Below are 12,315 nucleotides of genomic sequence, written 5' to 3'. Positions count from 1 at the left end.
CAACAGATCCGTTTCACACTTCAAGCAACATACACACAATGTCCTCTACCTCTAGTCGGAGATACACATGGCACACGTCATGTATCGGCAGTGACTCAAACTAGAAGATTGGTTAACTTTATCCCAAGAGTTGAACTGTACTCACTCGATTAGCAGCATTCTGTCCAGTTCTGAACCTTTCAAACCTGAAAAAAACCCAAGAAAGATAGAATCGGTGAAGTCGGCACGAGATATATATACACTTCATGGGGAAAGATTTGCAGGGCTATGGGGAAAGAGCAGGGGGGAGTGGGACTAATTGAACAGCTCTTTCAAAGAGCCGGCACAAGCACGATACTTCTGTGCTGTATCATTCTATGAGAAGGCACTGGGAATTTCCCGTCCTTACAACTTTCAGTCAAATCAGAGGCAGATCCCACAAGCACTAAATTCTCGACCAGCCTAAAATCTTACAAACTTCATGACAGGATATATAATCTCTGAGAAAAACTGACAGTCTGGGCACATTGGGTGTTAAAAAATTAGACGGTACCTTGACAATGCACCTAAATGTGGGTTATGGCAAGTGAGAGACATGAAAAAAAATGATTTCTCTTTTATCTGAATTTTATATAAAGGGAGCAGTAATCACCGATTTTTCTGCCCTGTGGGGAACCACCTAGCCTTGAGTTGAGGATTTCCCCATTATAATCAGGAACTTCATTCCACTATATAATCCCGAACTTCAGGTGGGGGAATTTCAGGTAAACATCACACTCCTATCACTTTATACAACATCAATATAGATTAATACAGCACAGGAGGCCATTCGGCCCATCGTGTCTGCGCTGGCTCTTTGAAAGAGTAATCGAGTTAGTCCCACTCCCTGCTCTTTCCCCACAGCCCTGCAGTTTTCCCCCCTTCAAGTATTTATCCAATTCCCCTTTGAAAGTGATTATTGAATCTGCTTCCATCACCCTTTCAGGCAGCGCGTTCCAGATCACAACTCACTGTGTTAAAAAAAAAAAAAAAAAATTCTCCTCATTCCCCACCACGTTTTTTTAGCCAATATCTTAAATCGGTGATCTTTGGTTACCGACCTTCCTGCCAGTGGAAACCGTTTCTCCCCATCAACTCTATCAAAACCCCTCGTAATTTTGAAGACCTCTATTAAATCTCCCCTTAATCTTCTCTGCTCTGAGAACAATCCTAGTTTCTCTAAATTCTCCACATAACTGAAATCCCTCATCCCCGGCACCATTCTAGTAAATCCCCTCTGCACCCTCTCCAAGGCCTTGACATCCTTTCTAAAGTGCGGTGCCCAGAATTGGACAAATACTCCAGCTGAGGCCTAACCAGTGATTTGCCATTTTATTGAGCTGCAGACTCTTTGCTGTGACATATGTACCAGTTGCACATGCCCACCTCCACCCAAATTCGTGCAAAATATTAATTACATAAAAACAACTTGTTAATGAGTGTCAACTGTGGCTCAGTGGGTAGCACTCTCACCACTGAGTCAGTAGGTTGTGGGTTCAAGTCCCACTGGAGCACATAATCCAGGCTGACACTGCAGTGCAGTACTGAGGGAGTGCTGCACTGTCGGAGGTGCCGTCTTTCAGATGAGACGTTAAACCGAGGCCCCCGCCTGCTCTCTCCGGTGGATGTAGAAGATTCCAAGGCACTATTTCGAAGAAGAGCAGGGGGGAGCTCCTCCCCGGTGTCCTGGGGCCAATATTTGTCCCTCAACCAGCATCACAAACAGATTCTGGTCATGATCACATTGCTGTTTGTGGGAGCTTGCTGTGCACAAATAAGAACGAGAGAAATAGGAGCAGGAATAGGCCACTTGGCCCCCTCGAGCCTGCTCCGCCATTCAATAAGATCGTGGCTGATCTTGGGCTCAAAGCCACTTCCCTGCCCGCTCCCCATAACCCTTCACTCCCTTATCTTGCAAAAATCTGTCTATCTCCACCTTAAATGTATTTAATGATCCAGCCTCCACGGCTCTCTGGGGCAGAGAATTCCACAGATTTACGACCCTCAGAGAAGAAATTCCTCCTCATCTCAGTTCTAAAAGGGCGACCCTTTATCCTGAAACTGTGCCCCCAAGTTCTAGATTTCCCCACGAGGGGAAACATCCTCTCTGCATCTACCTTGTCGAACCCCCTCAGTATCTTACATGTTTTGATAAGATCACCTCTCATTCTTCTAAATTCCAATGAGTATAGGCCCAGCCTGCTCAACCCCCTCATCTCTGGAATTAACCTAGTGAATCGTCTCTGAACTGCCTCCAATGCAAGTATATCCTTCCTTAAATAAGGAGACCAAAACTGTACGCAGTACTCAAGGTGTGGTCTCACCAATACCCTGTACAGTTGTAGCAGGACTTCCCTGCTTTTATACTCCAACCCCCTTGTAATAAAGGCTGCCAAGTTTCCTACATTATAACAGTGACTACACTTCAAAAATGTCACCGGCTGTAAAGCACTTTGCGATATCCAGAGATCGCGAAAGGCACTATATAAATGCAAATTCTCTCTTTTAATGCAAAGGACCGCTCAATGTTCCTGAAAAAAGTGCACGGTAGATTACCTGTCGTATCGGAGGAATATGTTATTGAGATTGTCATTGACGTGCAATAGATCCTCTGTCACCTGCTCATTGGTCACTCTCGAGATGAGTTCCAGGATCCTCTGCTGCATTGCTCGACACGTTCTGTTCAGCTCCTGGTGTGGAAAACGGATAATTGTCTAGAACTGCTATAAAGTACTAAACAGCAGAGTTATACTTTCTGCAGGCAGGGCAGAGATGATTTATCTTGAGGCGGAAGTTTAAATATTAAACCAAATTTCTTTTTTTTGTTGTTGCAAATTCTGTCCCCCTCCTGAAAGGATGGACTCCTTGCTCCAAGAGTGCCAGTCACCTTCACCCCAAGTGGCTGTTCTTTCTGCTCGGGCCTGGACAATCTCAGCAGGCTAGTCGACTGCGGAGACCATCACGCTTGCGCCCCATTCTGTCCTCACCTAACTTCACACATCCGCACCGACTGTTGGGGTCACTGGAGCCCACTCAGAAGGAGTAGCCCTGGTCAATTTTCTCCTCATTAACCGCGGGGTGCGGAGGCCAATTGTAGCCTCTTACCACTGATATCAGCCAAGTTAGCACAGAACAGGAATGGAGCCCAGGAACCCACTGGTCTCCATTAATCAGCTGCAGTCTCGATAAACTTGCTGCGCCATTGGGGGGTTTGCCATTTGAATAGCGCTCAATTACCACAAGGGCAGGTTTTGCACATTTACAGTGTTAGCTTCCGTTCACCTCTTCCTCCTCTCCTATTCCAAGCTTCTGTTAACCACGGAGTCAGAACTTGGGGGGATTAGGAGTATAAATGTCATTTGTTTAGAACACAAGAAATAGGAGCAGGAGTAGGCCAATCAAGATGATCTTCTACTTCAGATCCACCTTCCCGCCCCATCCCTATATCACTGGGTTCCCTTAGTATCCAACATGATGTTTTAATTGGTGCAATAAGACGACTAATCTTCTGGTCATTATGTTTTAGGTATGGATTACTAGATGGCTTAGAGTATTATGGCTTAAACTATCAAAGGTTAAAGATGCCAAGGAGACTCACCGCCACAACCACCTTCGAGGGCAATTAGGGATGGGCAATCAATGCTGGCCTTGCCAGCGACGCCCACAAACGAAAAAAACAAACTCAGGGGGCATGGACTCGAGGTCAGAAGAGGGAAGGGGATAATACAGATTTAGCTACTTGGCACAGTGTGTGGAACAGACCATCAAAGGAGACAGTGGCAACAAAGAGGAAAGGGGCCAGATAGAACTAATTGAAAGGAGATAAAGTATAGCATGATTTTTTATTTAAACTTTGGGACTGGCCAGTTGGGCCATGATTTGTTTGCTCCCCGGTCCAGTACAGCCCCACATTCACGGGATATGGAGCAAAGGCAGGTAAGTGAAGTTGAGGTACAGATAAGCCGTAATCTAACTGAATACAGAACAGGCTCGAGTGGTTGAATGGCCTGCTCCGATCTGAAAACTTTGCTTCACCTGTAGTAGTTCAAGGTCGGAGGAATCTTCTTGACCTGGGACCATCTCGGTCAGCATTTCCGACATCACCTTTACATTACCATTAACAACATCCAGTTCACTCCGCAGTTTAGAGGCCTGCAAAAAAAAAAAAAGCACACATTTAAAATCTAGCCTAAAATTCAAGCAGATTTTGACTGGAGCAGCTTAGTTATTCTAACTGCCACCAGCAGGTGGCGACTGAACGACAATCCATTTGAGAAGTTGGCTTGGGCTCTGTTAAAAATGACCAACAGTGAAGTGAATACTTTTAGCCATTACTCGACAGCGGTTAAGTTGCATTTGGTTCAACGGCAGCTCAAGTTTCTCAATAGCTAGGACGACCATTAGAAAATGAATTGCGTCTCCAGTGTATTACTGGCCCCAAATAATGGCACCACATGACTTCACATTGTAAGGATTGTTGACACTGATATTTGTTTACGGTGACGACGCTGTTTTATTTGGTAGAGAAAGGGGGAAGGAGAAGGCAAGATCATCAAAACAAGCCTGTGCGTGGCCCTGTCTAATACAGAGTCTGAACGCACAGAAAGAGCCCATTCGGCCCATCGTGCCTGTGCCGGCTCTTTGAAAGAGCGATCCAATTAGTCCCACTCCTCTACTCTTTCCCCAAAGCCCTGCAAATCTTCCCACTTCAATTCCCTTTTGAAAGTTACTACTGAATCTGCTTCCGCCACCCTTTCAGGCAGCACATTCCGGATCATAACAAGTCACTGTGTAAAAATGTTTATGCTCATGTCGCTCCTGCCGGTGGAAACAGTTTCTCCTTATTTACTCTATCGAAACCCTTCACGATTTTGAACACCTCTATTAAATCTCCCCTTAACCTTCCCTACTCCAAGGAGAACAAGCCCAGTTTCTCTATTCTCTTTCCACATAACTGAAGTCTTTCATCCCCTGGTACCATTCTAATAAATAGTAGGGGAGATTTTTTTCCTTCTTGTGGGTGGGGGAGGGAAGTCTGAAAGGTCATTTTATTGAAAACACTTTGCCTCCTATGACTATTGATGTAAAAAGACTGCTGAGCATTTGGTTTGAGGCTTTAATCAGCTGTTTCAAAACCATGAGATTTCTAGTTACATCACTAGTTCCTGGTTACAGAAACATCCCGAGCAAGCTGGGCCCACGCCCGAGTATTTATACTCCTTGGACGGCGCCACCAGCTGGCCGCCCAGTGTTACTTCATGTGTCATGAGAAGATTCATGACAACTATGATGGAAACGCAAAAGAGAGGCAACATTAAGCAGAAGAATCTCCAGCCAGCTGCACAGTTTGCTGTGCCAACAGTGAAATACGACTGCAGTCCCAGTGTTGGATTCGGGGGTAGGGGGTTCAGCTACCTCCTGATTTTACCTGTTCAAGGGAGGGAGTGATCGCACCTTCCGTGGACACTGCTGGGATGGGTTGCTCGGGGACTGGGAACACCGCTGGCTGCGCCGGGACAGAATTCGGCATCACCGCCGGGTCGATTTCGGGAATAGTCTGAAAAATAAAACAAACGTTCGTACGCAGAAGGAAGAGTCCAGCGGATAAGGACAAGTCTCCAGAATTAACATCCAGAGTTAGCGGCATGACAAATGAATAGGCACACATTTTAAGTAAGTGGGAGTTGTACGCTGTTTAACCACTGCTCCAGAGTGCTGCAGGCCACCCATAGGAAAATAAGCTGGTTTCTCTTTATACCGCAAGAAATTATGAACGGTTCAGGAGGTTCCCTCAGCCAGGTGGTGTTAGGAGAACAAACATAGAAAATAGGAGGAGTAGGCCATTTGGCCCCTCGAGCCTGCTCCGCCATTCAATGAGATCATGGCTGATCATCCAAATTCAGTACCCTGTCCCTGCTTTCTCCCCATATCCCTTTAGCCTTGAGAAATATATCCAACTCCTTGAATATATTTAATGAATTGGCCTCTACTGCCTTCTGTGGTAGAGAATTCCACAGGCTCACCACTCTCTGGGTGAAGAAATTCCTCCTCATCTCTGTCCTAAATGGCTTACCCCTTATCCTTAGACTGTGACCCCTGGTTCTGGACTCCCCCGCCATCGGGAACATCCTGCATCTAGTCTGTCCAGTCCTGTCAGAATTTTATAAGTTTCAATGAGATCCCCTCTCATTCTCCTAAACTCCAGCGAGTATAAGCCCAGTCGACCCAATCGCTCCTCATACGTCATTCCTGCCATCCCAGGTATCAGCCTGGTGAATCTTCGCTGCACTCCCTCCATGGCAAGAACATCCTTCCTCGGATAAGGTGACCAAAATTGCACACAATACTCAAGATGTGGTCTCACCAAGGCCCTGTACAACTGCAGCAAGACATCTTTGTTCCTATACTCAAACAGCTTCAGCTAGAAATAGGGAGAGAAGGAAGCGGTGGTGGGGGGGCGGGGGAAGGTGCGGTGAGGGATAACCTGGCTCGGGCTCCTGCTCCCGATCACTAGCTGGGGTGAAAGTTCACTATTGTGGAACCTGCCGACACTCGATGTGAAGAATGCTCAGCCGATTGAGGTGCCCATAGAACTCGACCCCAGCAAGGAATCAGCACCTTCAAAAGACAAGGTGGGGGGTGGGGGCTGAGAAAATAAACTTTTACGTATAGTTTGTTTGTTTTATATTAATTAGGGCTCTAATTATTGTAAATTCTGCACTATCACATGAGCAAAGCTCACTCACCTACAGGCACAATAGTGTGGTGGTTATGTTACTGGACTAGGAACACTGAGAATGCAAGTTCAAATCCCACCAGGGCAATTTGAGAATTTGAAAATCATATTTAAAAAAATCTGGAACTAAAAGGCTGGTATCAGTAAAGCTGTCAGATTGTTGTAAAACCCCCAACTGGTTCACTAATGTCCTTTAGGAAAGGAAACCTGCCGTCCTTACCCGGTCTGGCCTATATGCGACTCCAGTCCCACACCTGCCTGACCTGCTGAGTATTTCCAGCATTTTCCGTTTTTATTCCAGTCCCACACCAATCTGGCTAACTCTTAACTGCCCTCCGAAGTGGTCTAGAGAACCACTCAGTTGTATTCAGGTCAACTAGGGAATGGACAATAAACGGCGGCCTTGCCCGTGACACCCATATCCAGAGAATTGAAAAATAAAACCGACAGGCATTTGGCCGCTGGTGCGGGTAGAATAAATCAGGCCTGCTTAAGATGGTGCAGCCTCCTTGCTGGAATGGTTCCATAGGGACTGTCTGTCCTCACTTCAGTGGCAGGGCTGCAAGTATCACAGTTGACCTAAATACTGTCCCCACCCAAGGTCCACGTGCAATTTCCTGTAGTGGTCACTGGATAGCAAACAGCAAGACCCTGGAAGATTCTCTCCCCTCCCTAGCCCAGAGGCATAGAACACAAGAAATAGGAGCAGGAATAGGCCACTTGGCCCCTCGAGCCTGCTCCGCCATTCAACGAGATCATGGCTGATCGTGGGCTCAAAGCCACTTCCCCGCCCGCTCCCCATAACCCTTCATTCCCTTATCTTGCAAAAATCTCTATCTCCACCTTAAATGTATTTAATGACCCAGCCTCCACGGCTCTCTGGGGCAGAGAATTCCACAGATTTACGACCCTCAGAGAACATTCTCCCCGTGTTTGCGTGGGTTTCCTCCGGGTGCTCCGGTTTCCTCCCACAGTCCAAAGATGTGCGGGTTAGGTTGATTGGCTATGATAAATTGACACTTAGTGTTAGGGGGATTAAATACGTGGGGTTACGGGGATAGGGTGGGATATGTGTCGGTGCGGGCTCGATGGGCCGAAATGGCCTCTATCTGCACTGTGGGGTTTCTGTGAAGTAATTCCTCCTCATCTCAGTTCTAAAAGGGCGACCCTTTATTCTGAAACTGTGCCCCCGAGTTCTAGATTTCCCCACGAGGGGAAACATCCTCTCTGCATCTACCGTGTCGAGCCCCCTCAGTACCTTATATGTTTCAATAAGATCCCCTCTCATTCTTCTAAATTCCAATGAGTATAGGCCCACCCTGCTCAACCTTTCCTCATAAGTCAACCCCCTCATCTCTGGAATTAACCTCGTGAATCGTCTCTGAACTGCCTCCAATTCAAGTATATCCCTCCTTAAATAGGGCCGATTGCAGCATCACACTGAAGCTGCATTAACGGAGCAGAAACCAGGTTTCACATCGGTGTAGTTTAGCACCACACCAGGTGGTGCACTGACCATCAGAAGAGCTCCTAAAATTTTATATACAGTATTTATTTTTTTTATTTTTTTATAAAACATGTTACATAGAGATCTGTTCAGTTCTGTGACTAATGAGCATTGTACATATTTTAAATGCATTTCAGAAAAATTGCACATTACACAACGAACGTTAAAAGGAATATAGCACCTTTCATGATCTCGGGACGCCCCGAAGCATTTTACAAACAATGAAGTACTTTTATTTTTGGAAGTGTAGTCACTGTTATAATGTAGGAAACATGGGAGCAAATTTGCACACAGCAAGATCCCACAAACATCATCTGACCAGATAATCTTTTTTTCGTGGTGTTGGTTGAGGGATAAAGATTGGTCAGGACACCAGGAAGAACTATTCCAAAAAGAGTGTTGTGGGATCTTTTACGTCCACCCGAGAGGACAGACGAGGCTAGAGTTTAATGTCTCATCTGAAAGACGGCACCTCCAACAGTGCAGCACTCCCTCAGCACTGCACTGGGAGCGTCAGCCTAGATTTTATGCTCGTCTCCAGAGTGGTACTTGAATCTACAACCTTCCGACTCCGGCGAGAGTGCTGCCCACTGAGCCACGGCTGACGTACAGTAAAGATATTCTGAGGTAGGCATTCATAACATTACTATATGTCTTAATCTGAGAATACAAACAATGGCTTTACCAGAAAGTGGCAACTCTCACATTCCTATTAGTAGTACTTTCTGATAAGTGAATAATTACATGTCCAGTGAGACTCTTAACTAGAAATTCAAACCAGCTCTGGGATAAATGATTTAACTCTAATCTTTGTCCAGCAGATGTGTAGGTTGAAGAAACGATTTGGCAAAGTTGCTGCAGTTGAATATATTCTGCAAATCAGAGATTGCAGAACAGTTGCTATTGGTTTAAGCATCCACATCTATGGCTATATAATCCATAGAGTTTACAGCACAGAAACAGGCCATTCGACCCAACCGGTCCGTGCCGGTGTTTATGCTCCACACCAGCCTCCTCCCACCCCACTCTTCATCTAATATCAACATATCCTTCTATTCCTTTCTCCATGTGCTTATCCAGCTTCCCCTTAAACGCATCTATACTATTTGCCTCAACCACTCCCTGTGGCAGAGAGTTCCACATTCTCCCACTCTCTGGGTAAAGCTGTTTCTCCTGAATTCCCGATTGGATTTATTAATGACTATCTTATACTTATGACCTCTAGTTTTGAAATCCCCCACAAGTGGAAACATCTTTTCTACGTCTGCCCGATCAAACCCCTTCCATAAGTTTAAAGACCTCGATTAGGTCACGCCTCAGCCTTCTCTTTCCTAGAGAAAAGAGCCCCAGCCTGTTCCGTCATTCCCGATAGTTATATTCGCCGTATATAAATTGGAATACTCCTGGTTTAGGAGTAGCGTGTTTCAGAAGATGGCTGCTGGTACTAGTGCACTTTAAAAAGGGGTTGCTGCACACTCAAACGCTTTATAAATCGAGAAATGTGCAATGCACTTTACACCAAATTATTTATACCCAAGACTGTTCGCATGTTGGGCAACTGTTGAGGAATTCCATTGGCAATGTGAATATCAATTTCCTTCCCCATTATTCTCCAGTGAGGTTTTGCCCCATCCCAGTCCATCGTTACTCCTCGGTCTTGCTGCACTTGCCAGCCCAGGTTTGAATCGTCATTGGATCTGCCCCATGTGCCTCTGCTGGCAATTCTCTAAAGAACATAGAGATCCTCCTCGCCTCCTGCTTACGGGCAGCAACCCCAACTGCCCCCCCCCCCCCACCCTCCCTCGCTCGCCGTCCTTCTTGCACAGCACACCCACCGGGGGCTAATCTTGCCAACCTCCTTCCTGCCGTGCCCAGCTCACCTGCCACTGCCCCCTTGGACTCCGCCAAAAACAATTAAGACAGATTATCTGGTTGTTATCACATTGCTGTTTGTGGGAGCTTGCTGTGAGCAAATTGGCTGCACGTTTCCTACATTACAACAGTGACTACACTTCAAAAAGTACTTCATTGGCTGTAAAGTGCTTTGGGAAGTCGAGGTCGTGAAAGGCGCTATAGAAATGCAAGTCTTTCTTTCATTAATGGAGCAACAATCACTGCTCCCTCCATATTTCCCTCCAGAATGTCCGTTTACTCGTGAACAAGACCCAAGCCATCCATGACTTTATTTTGGATGATTGCAGTGACATCACGGCTTTGATGGATACTTGGCCATTTGTGGCCACATCTTGCCCCTTACTGATGCCTACCTGGCTATAGCTTCCACCACATGCCCCACCCAAACCAGCACAGTGGTGGTATGGCTCTTTTCACCAAATCTCACCGTGCTCTATCCCCCTGTTCCTCTAGCACCTTCTCCTCCTCCGACCACCTCACCTGGTTTCACTCCTCTAAAATCCTCGTTCTCCAACATCCCAAGCCTCAACCCAAGTTTTTCACCGAGAGATCCTCCCTCGGCCTCTGCACTGAGCGACGACCCTGCCTCAGCGATTTCAATCTCCATCTCGCCTTGTCCTCTCTCCTTCAATCTCACTGCGCTCCTCTCCCCCCCATAAAAACTCTCTTGCCCATATTCACAGCCAACCCTCGATCTTGCCACCTCACACGACCTCTCTACTTCTATTACCTCAATCGCAGACAAGGACATCTCCGACCACTTCCAACCCCACCTCCTTCTGCGCCCACCGCTGCAAACACTGTCCCTAAAGTCACTTGCAACTGCACTTTCACACTCCCAGCTATCTAACACCTTCACCACACGGACTGCAGCAGCCCAAGGTGGCGGTTCACCACCACCTTCTCAAGGACAGTTAGGGATGGGCAATGCCACCCTTGCCAGCGACGCCCACATCCCTTGAACAAATATTTTTAAAAAACCTCTCCAAGCTCATCTTGTCCACGAGACTGACCGCCTGCTCATTTGACCGCATTCCAGCGAAACTGCTAATCACAGAACTTCCCTTTCTGACCCCCATGCCATCTAACATTGTAAATGGTTCCCTCTCCTCAGGTACTGTCCTCCAAACTGTCAAAACCGCTGTCATCACCCCTCTCCTCAAAAAAAAAACTCACCCTTGACCCTTCTGTCCTTGCAAAATACAGCCCCACCTCCAACGTCCCTTTCCTTTACAAAGTCCTTCAACGGGTTGTTGCCTCCCAATTCCCTAAACAACTTTGCCGTAACTCCATGTTTGAATATCACCAATTAGCTCCAGTCAGTCACAAATGACATTGTCTAATGTCTAAAGCACTGACCAGTTTACACCAGCAAAGGGCTGTTTTAGACTTGATTATGTTGCCAAATACCACGGCAGCTGGGGAATTTAAATTCAGTTAATTAAATAAATCTGGAATAAAAAGCTAGCATCAGTAATGGTGACCATGAAACTATCGGATTGTTATTATCGTTAGATTTCTGGCTAGTAAGGGCATCAAGGGATATAGCGATCGGGCCGGTGAATGGAGTTGAGGCAAAAGATCAGCCATGACCTCATTGAATGGCGGAGAAGGGCCGAATGGCCGAATCCTGCTCCTATTTCTTATGTTCTTACATCAAGAGACTCGGTCACTTTCAACGCTACTCACTTGAAAATTTAAAGACTTCAACAATTTACTCACCTGAATAAAAATCAACATAATATTGGGGTAGTGCAATAACCAGACCCCAAGTCGTACTTACTCTCTGAGGCGTGTGGATGGGAGACAGTGCATCAAGATCAGTCATGGGGAACTCGAGCCCCTTCCTCCTCAGTTCTTCATACACAGTCACGACCCCAGTGAGGTCCGGAGTACTCCGGAAAGCATCAGCCCAAGCCTGCGCCCAACGTTAAAAACACATCATTAACTTTTATACAAGTCATGTTTTAGGCATGCCTGCACTCAATTTTCTCCCCCTCTCTCGTAATGACAGACTCTTCGTAGAATCATACATTACAGAAGGAGGCCATTCGGCCCATCGTGCCTGTGCCAGCTCTGAAAGAGCTCCCCAGTTAGTCCCACTGCCCTGCTCTTGTTTATCCAATTCCCTTTTGAAAGC

General features: G+C 46.4%; 1 protein-coding gene across 6 annotated transcripts in view; it reads right to left on the bottom strand.

The window, feature by feature from the left end:
• Positions 1–12,315, bottom strand: part of LOC147098978 (TOM1-like protein 2) — a 111,634-nt gene that overhangs the window by 45,361 nt on the left and 53,958 nt on the right. For 5 of the 6 annotated variants that reach the window (XM_085969481.1, XM_085969482.1, XM_085969483.1 and 2 more), the window contains exons 5-9: positions 11,959–12,093; positions 5,447–5,575; positions 4,054–4,170; positions 2,575–2,708; positions 146–185 (exon numbers count right to left, since the gene is read on the bottom strand). In XM_085969481.1, the coding sequence (XP_085825607.1) occupies positions 146–185; positions 2,575–2,708; positions 4,054–4,170; positions 5,447–5,575; positions 11,959–12,093 (555 nt within the window). The remainder of the gene's footprint in view (positions 1–145; positions 186–2,574; positions 2,709–4,053; positions 4,171–5,446; positions 5,576–11,958; positions 12,094–12,315) is intronic. The other variant, XM_085969484.1, reaches the window with a different exon arrangement.

This window comes from Somniosus microcephalus, chromosome 28 (assembly GCF_052327205.1).
Source record: "Somniosus microcephalus isolate GS21.2 chromosome 28, FLI_Smic_1.0, whole genome shotgun sequence".
Taxonomy (NCBI): Eukaryota; Metazoa; Chordata; class Chondrichthyes; order Squaliformes; family Somniosidae; genus Somniosus; species Somniosus microcephalus.
This window is presented reverse-complemented; position numbering and strand designations above follow the sequence as displayed.